Below are 20,571 nucleotides of genomic sequence, written 5' to 3'. Positions count from 1 at the left end.
TGAGGTTGTTGAACTTAACAGCACTTGGTTTAATATAAGAGGGAAGTCAAAGAGAGAAACTTTTAAAACTTAATTAGTCCTCACATTGTGCTGCATTGCTGCAGCAAATACCTGTTGGAGATTTTACCCTTTTTGGACCAGTGGTTGGTACTGAGTCTAAATATGTATGTTTCAAGAATAAATGGCCTCTTCCATCTTGCAGGAGTAAGACTTGATTTAAAAAATTGTGACATATTAAATAAAATTGCTTGTCCATGTTGACACCCTGTAGTGTGCCACGTCTTTGTCATAATCATTTGCCGTTTTTCACATACTGCCATCATCCTTGTAGAAATATTTATGCCCATGCAGTGTTTGGATATGGGAACTGTTGCTCAATGCTCCGTTTTTTAAAGTATTTTAAATTAATTCTTGAACCAGCTGTAAAATGTTAACCTATTTTGGCTACGGTATATGGCCCACAGTTCTTCAGGAGATGTTGCCAGGAAACAGGAGATGGTGCGAAGCAGGAGAATTACACTGAAATGAGGGAGAAACAGAAAAAAAATATAGCAGAAAGGGTGGAAGAGCGTAACATTTCTTTTCTACAAAAATTGTACTGTAGAAAAGAAGATGTATCCTTGCATTTGAAGTCTTCTTGTACACAGCAGTTTTGTTTCCTGTTGACTAATTGTGGACCCCGTCCCACCACAGATCTAACAATCAGTTAATATGCACCTGATCCTCCCTTGTATTTTGACTGGATGTTACACAGTTAGAAGTCATTTCTGTTTTTCCTCCATGTATGCTTCTGTTTGTAGCCTCTCAACTGAAGATCTAGTTATTCAGCCTATACTCATCAAGTGGTGATTAGTGTGTATGGGTAGCGTTGTTTTATCCTGCAACATCACACATTGAGATCCTTCTGCACTGATGACTCACCTTAACTACTCATCCTCTCGCTGCATAAGTTGTTTTGTCTTTGAAATAGCTATAGAAGAATTTATGTGTTATAGACAGTTATAGTTTTAATTTGTTTTATTTAACTCATTTATTTTTTTATATAGTTAGACCTATTTAATAGTTCTTCTGAGGATTTCATAGCTGGCATTGATGGTTTATCCGGATGTTGTAATGGCATATTACATTAGATATTAAACTTATACTTTTTTTCTTTTTTCTTTTCTTTGATGTTTTCTTTTTTTGATGTTGTATATGATTTCAGTCTCCCAGCAGAATCTAATTCACAATAGAATCCAGTTATTAATAATGGGACTACTTCTGTGTTTGCTTAACTTGAGATGACAAGAGATGAAGTGATCTTCATGCAGAAGGAGTTTATGTCCTTGTTACAGCTGAGAAATCCAATGCATTTCTGTAGTCCAGTCCTCTGGCACACAGTTTATAATGTTTTAACATTATAGGTTTAAAATGGTCTGTTTGGGTCTTTTGGCGGCTATGGGCAGGTGGAGGAGTATTTGATGACACTGGAGGGCCCGAAGGAGAGATATGGAGCGGCCCATATAACTGAATTTCTGTCGATGTTCATGGAGCAGGCAGCTTTAACCAACTCAAGTCATCTGACCTTGAAAAGAAAAAGGAGGACAAAAGATAAGATAAATGTATGCATTAGCTTAGGTTGGGATAAAAGAATGACATTAATTCTGATGAGGAAACCCACAATGGAATTATTCTATTTTAATTTGAACATCAAACATTTAATTTTAGAATGTTACACAAATTCTGTAAATATCATATAAATTGTACAATTTTTTTTCTCAGCAAAAATCCACAAACTGTTAATTAAAACTTGCCTTGTCAAATCAGATCCCATGAAAATGCTCTAATTATGATTTTACAGATAAGCAGTGTGGCTTTACATTACCATGATGTAGTGAATTAGAGGTAGAAGTTTGAATCACTCACTCTGCTTCTGATTTTGTGATGACCTTTCCCATTGCAAACCTTTCTGCCACCACCGACACAGCAGGGTCAAAGTTCAGCCCTGCTGCTGCTACAACCTCGTTATTCCTGGAAAAATCACATGTTCACCATAAAAAATGCCCCAAAATGGAATTTTGTAAACAATGCACACCAAACTCCAAAACAAGCAGTTAATGTTATTCACTCTGAGTTTAATCATTGGCTTTTCCTTTTACATGTTAACTGTCTATTAAGATGGCTTTGATGAGACTCAGTCCTTGTGGAGGAACATTGTCTTACTGACCATTTTGTGATTCAGATAAGGTTATTGTAACTGGTGAAATTTTACTTACTTGATATAAAATGCCAAGAACTTCAAGTCTTCCAACTTTCCTTTCACAACAAGCTCAGTGTATCCTTCCCCATACCCTGATTTACACACACGTACATGCATTTAAAAAGTTTAATGGGAAACTTAGACAGATTCAAACAAAAGTTACAAGCTGCCCAGCAAGTAATAGTCATTATCTGTTCCCTCCTAATTTTCAAAAGAGATTTACAGTTCACGCATAATGTAACTCTTCAAGAAATGAAAATGCTCTTCAAGCTCACCAAAGGAAGCCACCATCAAATGGCTAAACGTGTGTAACTTTTAAGACTTAACTGTGCTATGATTGGAGAGCAGGGGAGCAGTGAGTGTAAGACATGTGAATTAGAATGGACTACTTGTTATTCAGCAGTGTAGTTGTAATCTAATGAGTTTTAATCAGTGATTAACCAATTAAAGTGAAGTTTACAGAAAGGAAAAATAAGGTAGAGGGCTGTCAATAGAGATGCTGGGAATCGCAGGGAGGAAGGTCAGCCATTGTTCCCGTTGGTGCGTACGTTCAGAATTCACCCCTTAACAATAGACCTGCCTCAGTTTCCTGCCAATGGACACAGCACTGGTCGTGTGGTGCGACAGTTTGAATAGTTGGATTGCAGTGGTTGCATTATTAGTTTAACCTTGGGTGGTGTGAGTAATAGTGTGCTATTTCCCAGTCACTAACTTTCTCTTTCTGTCCTCCTGTGGTCGCTGGTGCCTGTATTTCCCCTTTTTAATATCCATTTAGCACACCAAAGTGGATTTGATCATTATTTTGAATTATTTAGAATAATAAAACCACCATGGTCTTTAACAATTAACATTAATCTTGCTGCTCCAGTTATATGTTTATTAATAAAACAGTTCTACACAAGCAGGTAAAACTTATACTGTGACATAGGATTGGCGACTTTGGCTAAGTATAAGTACCTGGAGTTATAACTTCATTAGAATGATAGAACATACCTGTATATCGAATTGTTTTCCCCAACAGGACAGTCCAGTAGAAAGGAGCTGTGTTCAGCTCCACCTCTTTGTGAAGCATGTTCATGGCAGCCACCTTCCCTAGTTCAAGACACAGTTGTATACAGTCTACATCCTGTGCACTCATGTTTGTCCACAGTTCAAGTCAAAAGTATTACATTCTCAAAATATGTTTCAACCACCATAGAGATACGACAGACTGTCCGATGTTACGTTTATTAATTTCCAATTAATGCAGTCCAGTATGTTGCCTCAGTTACAACACCCCTCAGTAACAACGCATCCCTTGTGCTTGAGGAAGAATAAGTAAGTGCTCATGTTGTCTGTGATAGCATCATTACCATGTGCCTGTGACAGCTGCCAGTGGCCAATGCTCACTCTGTGGTCTTTGGCCATCTTTAGAGGAAATGAGGTCACATCCCCTGCACAATAGACGTCTGTAACATTTGTCCGCATGTACTGCAAAACAGAAACTTTATCAGTTGCTGATGTTCACTCAACGGAACCTGAAAAGGGGCTTATTTAAAAGTGCTCATATTTTGACTCTGTGACTCTGTGATTAAACAGAACTGTGTGGAGAGAGTATTTTAACATAATGAGGTGATGTATATACTGGTCTGTTGTTAAATGTAGTTGGTCTTCTTAGTCAGCGTGAGTGTTTAAAGATGTCTAAGTTACTACACCTTATCTACAATGACATAGTTCTTAGGCTCCAACGCTATGGGACTCCCCTTGAGAAATTCTGAATTTGGAATGACTCCTATAGAAAGAGAGAGGAATTAGAGTTGCCTTGCATATATTGAAAAGAATGCTAAATTTATGGAAGCCTTGTTCTTCAAAGCGCAACGCCAGTCATAAATTTCCAAATGCTCTGTCAGACAGTCCACCCCATCAGTTATCAGGCACGACACAATGAGTACAGACACATCAGTAAAGCTCAGTCTAACGCTAGATTAAAACGCTACAATACCGAGCTACAATAATACACTACGGTAATGCACCACAGTAATGAACTACAATAATTTAAAGTAACGCATCACAATTAATTACTAATGACCACATTAGTACAGGATACAATACAGGATTTATGTTTTTGTATTTCTTCCAACTGTCACATAAAAACAAAAAAGATATTATAAGGTGGAAATACAATGGCCTGCTTCTCATAAATGTATCATGGTATCTTAGTGATGGACAGATGTGATATAATCCCTGTGAGAAACTCCACGGGTCATTCCATACAAACAAGTCATACGAGTGAGGAAAAATTGAAAGAAAGAAATGAGGTGGTCTACTTGTCAGCTGTCCATACCAATCCCAACAATAAGCACATTAGCGGGTACAGTCACACCACTCTTCAGAACTATCTCTTTCACCTACACACAGAGACAAAGAGAAAATGTTGACCTTTCAGCAGTCATAGTGAAAAAGAATGATCATTTCTAGTAGCAAATGTTAAACACTTCTTTCTTGAGAGAGATGTAACTGAGGTGTGGGTAAAGCAGACCGGTAGGCCTATATTCCATTTTTGTATAAAGTAAACAAGCTAGCAACATCTCCAAAATGTCTCAGCTCTCCTAACCTTCCCATTCTCTCCTCGAATCTCTGTCACACTGTCGTTCATGTAGAACTTCACTCCTTTCTCCTCTAGCATCTACAAAGAGGAGCAGATCAAAGAGGAGCAGATGACAAACTTGTGTACAATAAGGACCTTTTTTCAAATTCAAATGGTATTTTTTTTTTTTTGGTAGAATTGTAATCAAGATTAACACTGAATTGAAGAGCAATAGCCAGTAGGCCAATAGTCTGGTTTACATGCATAAACGTCATAAATTCTGAAGCGAGAATATATTTGCTCTGGCCTAATGTGGTTGGTCACTCACCTTCATAGTGAGCTTGCCAATCTCTGGGCCCAGAGTCCTTTGATATGGGAGTTCAGTGCTGCCGATCACAGTGATGCCGATCGCTTTATCTGTCATGTAAGATGCCACTTCCATGCCTTCCCAAAAATGAACATAAATCCTTTATATCCAATTTGCATTTCACGGATGGCAGTGGTTTTAAAGAAACCAACATAATTCAGTATCGACAAGCAATATTATTCCTCACACTTTTCAACACCAGCAAGCACAATACTGACCCATGCCATTCAACCCCAACAAACACAATATTAACTCACAGCGCTCAACACCAACAAACACAGTATTAACTCACACCACTCAACACCAGCAAACACAATATTAACCCACACCACTCAACACCAGCAAACACAGTATTAACTCACACCACTCAACACCAGCAAACACAATATTAACCCACACCACTCAACACCAGCAAACACAGTATTAACTCACACCACTCAACACCAGCAAACACAATATTTACCCACACCACTCAACACCAGCAAACACAATATTAACCCACACCACTCAACACCAGCAAACACAGTATTAACCCACACCACTCAACAAACACAATATTTACCCACACCACTCAACACCAGCAAACACAGTATTAACTCACACCACTCAACACCAACAAACACAGTGTTATCCCACACCACTCAACACCAGCAAACACAGTATTAACTCACACCACTCATCATCAGCAAACACAGTATTAACCCACACCACTCAACAAACACAATATTTACCCACCCCACTCAACACCAGCAAACACAGTATTAACTCACACCACTCAACACCAACAAACACAGTGTTATCCCACACCACTCAACACCAGCAAACACAGTATTAACTCACACCACTCAACACCAGCAAACACAGTATTAACTCACACCACTCAACACCAACAAACACAATATTAACCCACACCACTCAACACCAGCAAACACAATATTAACCCACACCACTCAACACCAGCAAACACAGTGTTATCCCACACCACTCAACACCAGCAAACAATATTACAAATGTACATCATCAAATACAATATTAACATCCATTAAAGAGTTGAATGTACCTACGAAAGAAGTTCCTACAATGACTATTTGGCAGCCTATGCAGGAATAGTGAATGCGTCTGGCATCCTCTGGTGTCTCTAGCATCAGTATGTTCTCCAGGTGTGCACCTGGGCAGTCCAGCTCCTTAGCTCTATAAGATTATAATACAGTCCGATTAAAGACTTTGGGGCCTGAGTGCATTTGATATTTCATAAAATGTCTAAAAGATATTAAATGTGTTGCTTGTATTATACTCATCACTTTAAATCTTTAGAGCCAACTGTTGAATGTTCACCTGCAGCCTGTAGCGATTAAGAGCTGATCGTAACACTGAGTAAGGCCATCATTGAATGTCACTGTTTTCTTCTCTGTATTTAAAGACAAGGCCTGCAATGACAAAGAACTCCATTACATACACCTAATTAGACACCGAGAGAGAATGAGAGAGAGAGACACTCACCTCTTTTCTTAGCCATACTTCAATGTCATACTGATGGAAGAATTCCATTCTTCTTAGAAGGATAGTATCACTTTGCACACTCATAACCTGAAGCAAGGAACAGCACAGCATGTCAGATCCTCTTATCACTCATGTCACCTTATCTTTCATGTTCAGCAGTATTACATTCATCTTCAACCAAGCCTGAGTACGCTGTGAATTTCAATCTGTCCCATGATATTTCCCAGAACTGCTCATTTTAGTTCATGTCAAGCACTACAACTCAAGCCCTGAAATATGTCTGCTCTTGTCCACACTAAAAATGAACATGGTTTGCGCGCCCTGATGAACAACGTGAGTGAGCTTCTCACTCAAACTCAAACTGTAGTGCTGACTTAATAATTCAGAGATGAGTTTATGATGTATAATCATTGCAGTGCTCAATCTCCCAGCCCCACCTTGCTCAGTCTGGTTTTGTCATATGGAAGAAGGTCATCCCGAGTAACCATAATGATCCTCCCTCCATACTTCTCTTGGCGGAGAGTCTCTGCACAGACCAAGGAGGCTGACCCTGCGTTTGCAAAGACATCTCATAAATTAAGACAAATTCACTGTGTGCAGTGATAAAACAACACAACAGCAACTTGGGCCAATGCCCTTAAAAAACATCAATACACAGGCACTCAAAGTGAGACTTACAACATTGACACTGAAGGTATGCACCCACAAAAGGTATGTTAATAGTAATAAACGCAGAGGAGGACACAGATTAATTCAGATGTAAATCAGAGTTATGTTCTTAGTCAAGCTGCCCTGCAGACTGCAAGGCTGTTGGAATCTCTCTGTGTATTCACAATGTAAGGAGGAGAAATACTGCTTAGACAGTGAGTCGCCATTTCTCACCTCCCCCTAGAAGAAGCACAGTGTGGAGCACCCCAGAGACTCTAGTTCCCATTTCCTTTATTCTCTTCCCTTGTCTTGCGAGCTGCACAAAATTCATTTGTAGTCATAAAATATTCATGCAGACATGCAATTCATATCCATTTACTTTGCTCTGACACTATCATTAAACCATGTCATGATGCAGAATCTTATCTAACAGTGCACATGCTACAGACTTACTTATGCCACTATGACCATGAAAAAATCATTCACTGTACTGAATTAATATATCATAAGTCAAGTCATAATTGAACTCATATGTCTTATTGCATCATTGATATTCCTGAATCACAAAATCATCATTGTAATTTGGAAAGCCACTGGCTCAGTGTAACACCCAGTTTTAAGTCCAGTTTGAGGGTATTTACCTTTTTGTTAACAGACACATATACCGTTTTGTTCTTGATTTTCACCTTTCAAGAAAGAAAAAAATCAACATTAAGTCAGCTTCATTTCAAGTTGCATCACTGAGAACACTGAATTTTCCTGGTTAGATTTCACCGAAAACTGAACTTGATCCAAATAACCTCATACTCCCACAATAGCATAACTTAAAAAAAACTCTATAAGTGCTTGTGATTGTAGAAAACCTTGATAAAAACAGACTACGTTAAGGCATCTCCGTACAGAACCATTTCTAAGCAGTTGCTGTGTGACTGTGTAATGGTGTATTGATTGAAGTGAAAACAGTGCCTTGTGACAGGGCAGGCAGTCCATCCCAGGGTACTCCTCCAGGTCTCCTGTCTTCACGTTGAAGCAGGAACCATGCCAAGGGCAGCGCACCCTGTTTCCAGATATCGCCCCTACAGTGAGACAGATCAGGGCATGACTCACACAGACTGTCTCATCTGCACTGTTTCATACATTCTTAACATTAGGCACCAAATGCAGTTTTGCTTTCCATAATCCTCAAAAAAAAAATCACATTGAGAATTGACAAATGCCTATAAAGCAAACAGGCCATATAAGCTATTTAAATGCAATTTACAGTCAGTGAGTCTTACCTCTGCTAAGTGGGGCTCCATAATGTGTACACTGGTTGCCAATGGCAGTGTACTCCCCACCACAGCGTGCCAGCAGGACGGTATGATCCCCGACATTGACCTCCATCATCCTGAGTGACAGAAAAGCTGCTCTCACTAACACTGGAAGCCCTGGGTAACGCTATGAGTAAACATTACCCTTATCACAGCCTACAGCTGCTCGAACGCATTTGCAACATGTCTACGGAAATGGTTAATGTAATGTAATCAAATCCATTAATAATAAAATGAATTTAAACAGACAAATGTATTTCTTTTCATCTTAGTCTAAATTTGATCTCTGATCAACTTAACCTACCCCTTATCTGTGGGGTTATATATTTTTACCACATTAAGATTTGAGTAATAGCTGATCTCTGTTGCCAAGGAAATCCCTGTATACTTCTCTTACTCTCCATCTTTGAGGTCTTCCACTCCACACACAGCTTTTGTCTCCTCCTCCTCCTCCTCTGATTCCACATCTGGAGCCGGAGTCCTCTCTTCTGAAAAACAGCGAATTAATGAATGAACATTGTGCAGTATTACAAATACAACACTGCCCTGGCCAGCATCTTAACAATTTTCCTTCTGTTTATTTTTTTTTTTTAATTGTTTATTTATTTAATTGTTTATTCTGTTTATTTATTCTTTGACTGTAATTCTTACACTTCTATTTGAACTACTCCCCTCCTCCCTGATCATCCTACAACAGTGACATGGGCCTCACTTCTGACACACCACAGACGCCATTTGTATGGATCTGAATCATTCTCTCCTATCAGCACTATTACTGTCGGACTACAGACACTCGTTATAACAACTTCAATTGCGGAATATATGAGAGAGAAGTAGTGTGTAATTGTATTACTTAAACTACAACTCATAAACTACAACACATAATACACATTGTATAGAAGTATTGTATCACATTTTTTTCTAAACTAGTGTGACTTCCTATACATCATTTACACCTGTACAACAGAAAAGCGCAGCAGCATCCGTATAAGTAGCTTATAACAACATCATTTAAAAGACATTTTAAAACACAGAACATACAGAAGTATAAAAAAATGTTTACTTACTTTTGGACTTTGTGAACATTCCAAATGATCGCGAACCAGATGAAAAAAATTTCCCTCAAAAAATCTTTTAAAAAATATTTTAGCACTGTATTTCTCCCACACAATCAATTATTTTGCATCACAGACATGATCTTAATGTGATGGAGCTGAGGACCTCAGTTCAGGAAACCACAGAATTCGATTCCAATCGTCATGGTCAGGATGCTGGCAGGACTGGCTTGAGGTCGTCATGGAGCTGCTTGGTCAAAATAAGCCTACCCAAAGTAAAGCACCAAGAGAAAACTGTTTGTTGTCGGGGGAAAAAAAATATACTGATTTAGGATCCAGAGCTGTTGACTTTTGGAATTGGATAAGTTGTACAAAGGGGGTATTCAGTGGTAGAGGCAATGTCATTTGGAGTTGCACAACACCAGAATGGAGAATGGCTGACCAAGCAACAACTCAGAACAATGGAGGTGTGTGCACAGAGCAAAGTGCGTGACACGGCACATCTTCCTGTGGCCTCAGCTGTAACTTCTATATCCCACGTCATCCATTACTATTTATCCCAAGGACACATCGAAGTTTCGGTTTTGTAATTTGAAAACTTTTTTTTTTTATCTTTTAAAAAGAAAGAGGTATCATGTGACAAATTAAGTATTCGAAGCATTTTCGTACTACCACAACTTTTTACTTCCTGTGTGTACGTGTCTTAATCAAAAAATATGTTTGGCTATGAAAGCACTGCTCACAATACATTCCTGATGGTTCAGAAAAGAATGTATCAATTTTTCATGTTTGTGGTTGTTTTGGGAGTGATGGTGAAACTTCAGAGTTTTGATGTTTTGATATGTGTCCGCAGTAGAAAAAGTAAGGATGTAGTCTAGGTAGTACCAGGCCCTCTGGACCTGTTTGAGTGAGATTAACAATGAGATTAACAACTCTGGGCAAAATTATTTTCAGTTTGAGTTATATTTGAAAAAACAAACAAACATAAGATTTATAAAATTACCATTGTAATTTTTTCTCATGTTATGTAAGCAGCAAGACTCTGATTTGTAATGTACACTTCTTGTTTTAGATATTGTAGGCATTAGTCATTGGCTACCATTCTTATAAATGAATGCTGTTATCTTGAGACATATTCATTACCTCCCAATAAACACATGGCACAATTTTATCATTATTGTAGGCAGGTGAATGGAGTGAAATGAGAGCTCTTTTCTGTGCTCAGAAAAAAGCACAGAGCTGTGATGTAACTCTGTTGTGAAATGGATAACTCTTGAAAGAGGAATGATGTTTAAACACACACAAACACACGCAAACACACACACACACACCCCTAACACTGATTTGGTGTAGCAGACTACTTATTAGCCACTCATTAGCGTTGCTGATGAGTTGGACATTGCCGACTGATCCTCTCAGACACTGGGTGTCAGTGTTCTGCAGCTGGGCAGTCAATGCAGCCTTGTTCTCTTCCGCAAGCTCTTCGGAACTGCTCTACAACTGTCCCGTGTTTGACGATAAAAGTCGTGGAGCTGCAGACGAACACGTTTTAGCTTTGCAAGGCTTAACATTCCTCATAGTTTCTCTCAGTAGTCCACATATATCGTAAACTGGAACAACAAAGTGTATTGATGTGTATTAACTAACAGTAAATAGCAAAGTGCCGCGAGGATGAATGGGTAAATGTAATAAAGATATATGATGGCTTTTCATTTATGCGTGCATCTTTGTCCAAAGCATTCGTTGTCACAAACTGTAACTTAAACCTTTATCAACCGATTTGTGAGTCAAGTCCGACAGAATTAGGGAACGTCTCTTCCACACATTCAGAAATATCGCTGTTCAAGGAGTAGATGCAATACTGAGGGGCAACAGCTATACTATTCACCTTGTTCTCGTGTGCAGGAAGTCAATTTATCAATGGTTTCGTATATCAAGGTGCTGAATGCAACAGTTCAGCAGCTGAATATGCAAGACTCACTTAAGGTCATAGACGATATCTCATGAGACGTCGTCAGAGCAACGTTAAAATGGTCATCAGAGAGCACGTTGCGCCGAAAATATCGTTGTCCATGGTCCTGAAATCTCAGCCCTAATTAGATTATTGATAACAATAAATCCCCAACGTCAAAATGAAAGCTGGAATTTTAGGCAATACGAACGCACAGACTTTATTAAACACAAGAGGTGCCGACAGATGTTATTCAACATTTTCAGTGTCATCACTGATAACAATTTAATTAAGAAACTCGTGTATTTCGTTTCTGATGAGCAGGAACAAGAAATCTTTGAAAATAAATCAATAGTCTCTCACTTCAGCGGGCTTTTGGCTGGTTTCCGGACTACAATGTACGGGCTACTCCGGCTCACTCTTTCGTCGCGTTGCTCTGCAATGTTGTCCTCAAGGCCCTGCTGAAGTCGCGTTATCAAAGTAAAAACGTAAGTAACGTATTTCGTTTTATTATCATGCATTTTAACACTCGATTACCCTGCCCGTTACCAGTTTATGTTCTTTACTATTGTGTACCATTGTTTATGGAGATGGCCCATAAACAGTATGGAAAACGAGGATGGATCAGTGCTTAGCCATAGACCATACAGATCCGTTGTATAAAGGAACTTGTTTGTAAATACCATACAATACGTTGGTGGCGGAGCTTTGGCATTTTTTTGCTACAGTAAGGGCGGTAGTATGTGTTCTACTGCTTTATTGTCGATTCTTTGACGATTCCTATACGTCTATTGTACTTCATTTGTCGTGGTCGAGTCTGGACGGTTTTAATGTCCACAGATGCAGATGTTAATAAATGCGGTCGTTAAACACTTCATTGTCATTCAATGGCCCGGCTATAACAATGACATAATGCAGAGTGTACTTGGAGGTGGAGGTCGAAATTTTTGGATGGGAACATGGTGCGACATGTGGTCATTGTCCCTGCAACGTCAGAGAAACACTGCGGTCTGAACTGAATTTTGTGACGAAGTCATCAAAAAAATGCTTTTGCAAAAAGCAAACTCAGCACGATGACTTTCCTGTTACATTGTTTAGTCATTGCGTTAGACTTGATGAGGATCTTTTCTTATCCGCTCTCAAAAATGAAAGGTTCAGAGATTAGGCTTTATGGGTGCTAAGAAAAGAGCAGATTTTTGAGCCATTTGTGTTCATCTGAAACTTTTTATTTTGTCTGAAAGTGCATTTTTAAGACATTTTAAAGACAGTTCCACAAGATTAGAAAGCTTCTTAAAAGAACCGTAGCACAGAGATTGCACTTAAGACCACAATTAATATGTAATATTTTCTTAACTGCAAGAATTTGATATATAGCCAAAGCATATCCTATACGAAGCTGTTGGTAGCTCTGTGGTAAGAAAAAAGCACCATAACCTGGTGCTATGACCTGGATTGAGTGTGTAGTTTGGGTGGGGGTGTTGGGTTTAAGGGTGGCACTGCGGATACTATTTTTTACATCAAAGTAAAATGGGGTCTTTAGGCAGCTCTGCAGGAGCTGAATGCAAATGGTTTCTATGGACAATCCATTTTCACATTTATGTTGTCATTTTAAGTAAATGATGAGGCTAACAGATATGATGCACACTGTAAGAGCGTGCTTATCCGCGTTTGATCACCGCTTTACATATTGGTTTTTATCCCCACAGACAGACTGAGTATTACCAATGGAGAGCAGCAGTCTGGCACAACAAGTTGAAAGCGCTGAGAGTAACATAGCATTTCTGCAACAGGAGCATCGAGTTCTGCTGACTGGCCTGCGTTTGGAGATTCGTCACCTGAAAAAGAGATGCAATGGTCAGTTACCTCCAGTCACTTTACTCTGATTTCACATTTTCTCCTTTGTCGTATAGGCAAATAGGCAGAAACCAGGACCATAACAGGATTATACCAAAATCCTGAGACAATTTATATCCTCAGCGATGGTGACAGTGTACAGCTGTCCACAGCTTAAAGCTTCATTACTGATATATGTATAATACCACTCTGACACTGTTTTTGAAATCCATCCAATTTATTACAGGTGTGAGGTTTATACTTGCTAATTCACAGCAAGACATTTACAGCTGTTTTGAGCACTTCATTTTGCTGCAGTTTCAGAATTGACAGTGATTGAACTGCTGAAGTATTTCAGACACCTAATTTTGAACCGCTACTGCCCGTGTGAGGCAGACCCACACGGACATTAGTTGGCACATTCCTCTACTGGATCCTTTAGTTTCCTCTTGTCTCTGTCTGCAGAACTCACCTGTGAACTGAATGACAGACTGCCTGCAAGATCAAGAGCAGGTAAGGACAAGAGAGAGAGAGAGAGAGAGAGGGAGGGAGAGAAACAGAGAGAGAGAGGGAGGGGGGGGTAGAGAGAGAGAGGGAGAGAGACAGAGAGAGAGAGAGAGAGAGAGAGAGAGAGAGAGTAGGGGTGTGATAACAAGAAGTGGCTTAGCACACAGAGTGCAAAAGGTATAGATAAGCAGCAATTTGAATATGACTATTTTAACCGGTATCTCCTAATCTGATGTACGTGTGCAGTTCCAAATACCGGTATGTAAGTGTGTTTATGCAAGTGTGTGTGTGTTTTAAGACGTAGAGTTGGAGGAGGAGATGCTCCAGGCTCGTTTGCGGGAAGCAGAGGATCAGCTGGAGGAGCAGGACTGCGTTCTGGTCGCTCTCAGGGCAGAGGTCAGACAGAAGGGGATACTGGCCAGTTCTCTGCAGGTCAAACTGAGAGAGGAGGAGCGTCGCTTCTTGGATGAGCTGAAACGCCGCAGCCACAAGATCACTGCCCTTGGACACGAGCTGCGCAAGCAGAATGACACAGCAGCGCAGCTCTCCTTTCACTCCGCCCATTTTCGTCTCTATCGCTACCACAATGAGGAAGAGGAGAATGAAGTTTCACAGGTTTGGAGGCTATATAATAATTGTTTAATATTTATTGCTCGCATGGATGTCATCAGCGTTTCATACTGTAATTCATTTTGACTTAATGATAGACTGTAAATGAAGTAGTGACGGTACTGACGGTTACGACAGACATTCATTCAGTTAATTCTTCGACGTCTATTTGTCTGTAATTTAACTATTTCAACTTTTCTCGGCACAAAAGCATTTTCAGCATTTAACAAATACATGTTAATTAACAAGTCATTACTTATTAAATCATTTTACCATTCCTGTTTTCTTGGAATCACGTTTACAGAAAAAATATCTGCCTTTCCTACAGAGCTCAGACTGCTCAGCCACGCAAACGCCTACATCACCTGTCGTAGCTGAAGCCAGCCATGCAGGCCGCATCTCTGCCAAAAAGATGAGATCGGAGCGAGTGAGAGAGTGTGTCCCCCGTGAACGAGTGCTGGGGCCTGAGGAGCCCCGCCCTATGCCTGACCCCACCCTCTTCCTCTCTGCCTACAGACACCGGCTTCTCTCGCGGCACAGATCTTTGACAGGGCGCCGGGAGGAAGGGGAGCGTGTGGAGGGGTTAGAGGGGCGGAGACGCAGACGAAGGAACCTGTTACTGATAGAGGAGGCGGGAACAGAGACCACGGAATTATAAACTGAGCCTCAGGGAAGCAAATGATGGTGAAATGCAGTTCTGATGGACAGTCACCCACGTTGCACTAGTCGGAATGCAATAGCCTTCAGCTCAGTGATTAGAGCTTCACTCGCTTAAACAAAACACAATCCTTCCATGTTTGAGTATGAACCTGTGGGGCTTAAAGTTGACTAGAAGAACCATTAAATGCGCAAAAGTGATGGAGATCTTGTCCAAAATAGCAGACCTGTGCTTAAATATACTTAGAAAACCTTGTGTCACCAACCCAACGGTAATGTAAATCTGGGCCACATAACCTAAAACCATCTTACACAATCCGCAAGCTTACACGGTTTTATGTGTGCCGCTGACCACTGATTCAAAGCTATGTGTATCACTAAGAGAAAAAGAAACACCTGACACTACTAGCAGGAGCCTTCCTAAAACAGGTTTATCTTTGCGATATACAAAATTACTTGATGCAGAATGTCACCAAATTATTTGAACTTCTTAACATTTATCATTACAGCAAATTATTTAGTTTAAGTAAACAAAACAACCTTACATGTTTTCAGACTGAAACATGAAGGTTACTGACATGTTTATTTTTTTTATGTCTTGTCACTCATTAGATCATTACATGAAACTTAAGTAAATGCATATTTTATTTCAACATTATTCCATACATTATTTTTTCATTACTGGTGAGAAAGCCCTTACACTGTAGTTTTATATGATTATTTTTCAACCTTATGCAATGTTTGTTTTATCTCCCCTCACTGAAGAGACATCCTGCGTAACCTTTCTCCCCTCTGCACATTTGCCATGGGTGAGATCTTTCTTGACAAACCTTGACTGCAGAATGAAAATGGTGCCCACATTAGTGATAAAATACACATTGGCTAGAAACAGAGCATGATTCTTATGATCCAAATATACAAACGTACATGTTGTTTATCCTTTATTTCTGATGCTAAACAGCTTCAGTATTGTATCCATGCTCTCAGATTACATGATGCATCGAGAAACACATGAATAAGAAAATCATGAATATTCTTAAACTGCGCTTAAACCTTATACCATCTTAACCCCTAAGATCAATCTTAAATGGGAAATGTGCCCCTAAGCAGCTGGTGGAGTCAAAACAATTGAGAGGAAACTGAATCGATCAGCCTTTTTCTTAATGGCCGGTACTTTCATGTCTCCATTATTTGCGAACAAGACCCAGGAAAGAGACCATCTGAAATCCTTTAATTACAGTGTCTGTGTTTTGTGTGTAACTTTGAGCCTTTTAAAAATTGAAACTCTGAAACAGTTCTTGTTAATAGCACTGCTGTCTAAACTTACCTATAACTGTAAATGACTGTAACTTGCAATAACTTGGAGTTTCATTTGTTAGGCCTAACATGTAGGAGCAAAACCTTTGTGTACTGAGTGTGTGGTGTGGGATTTTATCAGGGAAACCGATAATGAGAGGATAAGAAGACTTGTAATAGGTTACTCCAGGTATATGCTAACAGTGCCCCTCTACTGTATGTATTCTATGCTGATACACTGCGAAAACTGTGAGAGAATAAATTCATATAAGTTAAGCTATTAATCATTTCTACTGTTTCATAACGTCACTGCTGTAGTTTAATAGCACTCAATACTTGCAACGATGCACTAATAAAGATGTGCTAAATCATTATACAAAAATCTGTTTTGTCGTATTGAATTTATTTGAAAACTTAATACAAAGGAGTAACACAGAAATAACAAAACAAAGTCTGTTGTTACGTGTCGAAAAACAAAGACTGTAGCAGTCGAGTGTCTGTTAAGGCTAACGTGCACACACTAAGCATCTGTTCGAGTAGTGCGAGTTGCCGTGGCTGAGTTATTTAAAGATCTCTACTGCCATCTAGCGAATAAAATATGACACATTACAACATTATTCACATGTTTGGTCCGAAACGTTATGAATTCATAATGGAGATATAAAAAAGGCCAGGGAAAAGAAGGTAATGGCAAGAACTGAGTCCTCAATTTAATTTCGACTCTAATTTCAAATTGCATGCTCTACATAACAGGCAACTTACCCATTATGTGTACATTGTGTTTACAGATAATGTGGGCAGATGGTTTTCTTGCTTCAGTTTATGACATAGTGAGTTATTATTTTTCGCTTTTCATTAATAATGAGACCAAGTCAAAAATGGGCGAAAGAATAATCTAGTTTCATTCACACGGTGCCTTCAGTTCAAAGCTAACAGTGAGGACTATGACAAGAAGGACAATGGGGAAATACAAATAGGAAAATAAGAAAAATACAAAGAAAAAAGAAAAAAAGCCATCAAATATCAAGAGATGCAACGTATGAAATTTAATAAATTACAACATCTCAGGAAATGGGACGTATAGGATACTGATAATATGTATTACCTTGATTATAATGGCAAGGCAATTACAAGAGTATTTAAGTCATAAGAAGGACCTGATCAAGCGAGAAGACAAGCATATAAGATCCATATGCTTTAAAGAGTTAGTGATCAGAACAGTTAAGGTGAATGCAGATCATTTCAAGAATCCTTTTTAAAACTCTATATCTTCAAAGGGATCCCAAAGTTCTCTGTCACCTCTTCGATGTGTTCTTGATACATCAGAGGCTCTATCTTGTTTATATTTGATTTTTTTTTTTTTAATTGCACTGTACTTATTTAAGTTGGATACTATCAACTCCAAGTTAAGATCAATGACCAGTTTTGGGGATCTATATTCCAGCGCTTTATTCAGTTAAACATTATATAATGACATTTTTGTCTGGATGCTTATACTAAGATATGTAGCAATTTGCGATGACAACCTCTCACACACTGATGGCATGTTTGGTCTTGGCTCATGGGTTTTATAACATTTTCGATGGTTTGTTTCTTGATCAAACGACCATTTATACCAACACAAGTACTCCTGTCTTCACTTGGGATAGCGGGCCCATTATATTGGACACAGGCTGTGACTAGAGCCGCTAAACTAAGTTTTGTCGTGAACAGTATGCATGACGCTTTGGATTTTAAATGATGAATTTTGAATAATCACCAATTTAAAGGATTAAAGTACCGACCTTTAAATCATAATTTGACAGTAGGCTTTTAATGTGAAATAAAACTTGGGATGCTTCTCTGACGACCTCCGATGACAACTGATCATGACTGACCAGCAACAAAATGAGATTACCATTTTGCTCATGACCCTCCGAGAGTCGAGCACAGCACACAAACTAAGTGAGCACACATGCCAGCCCCCTCTGCGGGGTTGCTCTAAACTCTAAATCTGCCTCACTCCACTCTGTATTTTCACCAGTCTATACAAAAACATTCAAGGAATTAATGTGCAGTGTACTAAGACATATATTGTGTTTGTTATTAATTTGCAAGACTACGTGCGCAGTAAACAGACATCACTAACATTTCGTTTAATATCACAAATGAAAACTTAAACTTACCTCGCTTTCTAAAACTTTTATTCTTGTGAGTGAAAATGAATGAGAGAAGTGGACGAGGCATCTTCCTGTTCTTTTTCACTTTAATAAAATCGTTTCAGGAATTAAATCTTTGTAAGACGCAGAAGAGGGGACATTGATCTTCAGCGCTGGCTGCAGTGGTGAAATGCGGAGCGTAAGAAACGTAGGCTACGATCTGTGGATGAGGGAAAACAACGAGGTTGAGTCTAGCTACGGTTGAGGGATTGGATTTCCAGCTCTACCATTCGTAGACACTGCAGTAAGCTAAGTAAGGTTATGTACGCCAGCTGTTTGACAAGTAAAATTCTGGTTAGCTCATTTAATGTGTAGCATTCCGTCCTTGTAAGATGATGCTGATGTTATCAGTATTGTTATAATACTGTAGTGCATCCCGCTGTTTCCAGCAATTTTCTTCAAACTAAAGCTCTGTAACGTAGCCTACTAGTGGCGCATTCACACTCAGTGCTTTGATAATAATCGAGCATGAGTCATTTTTCGCACCAAAACATCTAAACCTATCCAAGCGTTACATATGTAACAAAGGGCTGCATTGAGGCAAGTAGACTGTGCAGACGCTGCCCCCTCATTGAACAAGACAGCCGGTAAAAATTATCTAGAAAGGTAACTTCAGTTTAGTATTTGTTCAGTACTTGTATAAGGTGTGATAACTATGGTTTGCTCCATCGCCACTGTTTCGTGTGTACTTCTGGAATATTCTCATAGTTTTGGTTGGAGGTCTTTGGACTGTCTTAAAATTCTGGCGTTACTGTAGCGTTCTCCCGTGGCAACCATTGTGGCTTTAGCTAGAGGGCCCTCTGAAACAGAATGGTGAATTCGTTAGACTTCACGTCACTGACATGAAAAGCATGACATTTGCGTAACACCACAATTTCGGAGAACGGTATTTGTTCCAGCTATTTATTCAAAGGTCTCTGGTGAGTAGCTGTCTACACGTGATGAATATATTAATGGGAATCCAGGAAGTTATGTCATGTAGTCTATTCAGCTCATTGGTGAACAGAACTTAAGCAGCGTCCTTGTGCGGATCTAAAAAGACCTGTCATGATTCTCACTGGCCGGCAAGAGAACTGGGCAATGGAGACAGGGACCAGTGAAAACAGGGCTTCACTGTGTGTCTGCCTTCCACTGAGATAGAGAGAGGACTATGGGGAAAAGAGACCATGAGGGAAGGAGTGGAGCAAGAGGATCTTGTATCTGGGACAGCAACTCTCTCATTTCATTTTAATCAAGTTCATGCACTGCTGGAGGACTATTTTTAAGAACAATTAACAGGACTAACTTTTACTCTCATGCGCAGCCAAACTGTTTTTTTTTTAAAACTTTGTTTCTGTTTTGTGACAGATTTTTCAGAACCACTGGACTAAAGATTGGACTTTAATGTGCCTCACAGGAGTCTACAGAGTTAACCATTTTCCTTGACTTTTGTCTCTTTGAGAAGAAGATAAGAAATACCAAATAAAATAAGGACAGCAAAAGAAGGAAAGCAGCTTTGATGAAAAGATGAAAATCTAACGGTAGCAAGGCGAATATCTTCACCATCTTTGTAATAGCTATTATCTTTAAACCCACAGAATTTGGAAATCTTCATCTATATCCCAGCATGTTTGTTTGAAAAGACTGACATTACTACATGTCCAGCATGTGATATATCTTGGTTCCTCCAGAGAGGTATATCAGTTGATTGTCATACCTCACTGCTCCTGCTGTTACCTCTCCATCACAGCAACTGTTGGACTGTATTCGGAGTGGTCAATGACCAGGACTTTAACCCTAAAAACCTCTCCTGTTATATTTTGTGGGTTTGGTTTGTTTATCCTGTATTTTAGCAA

At 39.3% G+C, this 20,571-nt stretch overlaps 2 protein-coding genes across 2 annotated transcripts; one reads left to right on the top strand and one right to left on the bottom strand.

Moving 5' to 3' along the window:
• Positions 1-1,524: 1,524 nt before the first annotated feature.
• Positions 1,525-12,607, bottom strand: aifm5 (apoptosis inducing factor mitochondria associated 5). Its single transcript, XM_030783080.1, has 19 exons — positions 12,562-12,607; positions 9,028-9,118; positions 8,598-8,707; positions 8,287-8,396; positions 7,962-8,006; positions 7,555-7,636; positions 7,110-7,222; positions 6,673-6,759; positions 6,508-6,599; positions 6,233-6,363; positions 5,134-5,249; positions 4,833-4,904; positions 4,563-4,626; positions 3,934-4,010; positions 3,592-3,709; positions 3,233-3,331; positions 2,256-2,331; positions 1,906-2,010; positions 1,525-1,564 (listed from the first exon to the last, which is right to left on the bottom strand). Exons 1-19 carry the CDS (start codon positions 12,605-12,607, stop codon positions 1,525-1,527), a joined length of 1,674 nt encoding a protein of 557 aa, XP_030638940.1.
• Positions 12,608-13,360: 753 nt separating this feature from the next.
• On the top strand, positions 13,361-15,243 carry ccdc92bb (coiled-coil domain containing 92Bb). Its single transcript, XM_030783079.1, has 4 exons — positions 13,361-13,490; positions 13,935-13,982; positions 14,275-14,618; positions 14,923-15,243. The coding sequence occupies exons 1-4, from the start codon at positions 13,361-13,363 to the stop codon at positions 15,241-15,243; spliced, it is 843 nt and encodes a 280-aa protein (XP_030638939.1).
• The last annotated feature ends 5,328 nt before the right edge of the window (positions 15,244-20,571 follow it).

The sequence above is a fragment of the Chanos chanos genome, chromosome 8 (assembly GCF_902362185.1).
Source record: "Chanos chanos chromosome 8, fChaCha1.1, whole genome shotgun sequence".
Taxonomy (NCBI): Eukaryota; Metazoa; Chordata; class Actinopteri; order Gonorynchiformes; family Chanidae; genus Chanos; species Chanos chanos.
The sequence above is the reverse complement of the archived record's forward strand: the minus strand, read 5'-3'. Positions and strand labels throughout refer to the sequence as shown.

Coding starts and splice junctions, on each gene's coding strand:
- ccdc92bb (XM_030783079.1), top strand. CDS start 13,361: ATGGAGAGCAGCAGTCTGGCACAACAAGTTGAAAGCGCTGAGAGTAAC. Junction 13,491..13,934: donor CCTGAAAAAGAGATGCAATG/GTCAGTTACCTC, acceptor CTCTGTCTGCAG/AACTCACCTGTGAACTGAAT. Junction 13,983..14,274: donor GCCTGCAAGATCAAGAGCAG/GTAAGGACAAGA, acceptor GTGTGTTTTAAG/ACGTAGAGTTGGAGGAGGAG.
- aifm5 (XM_030783080.1), bottom strand. CDS start 12,607: ATGTCGCACCATGTTCCCATCCAAAAATTTCGACCTCCACCTCCAA. Junction 9,119..12,561: donor ATTTCGACCTCCACCTCCAA/GTACACTCTGCA, acceptor GCTGTTTTTCAG/AAGAGAGGACTCCGGCTCCA. Junction 5,250..6,232: donor TGTAGGAACTTCTTTCGTAG/GTACATTCAACT, acceptor ATTTTTGGGAAG/GCATGGAAGTGGCATCTTAC.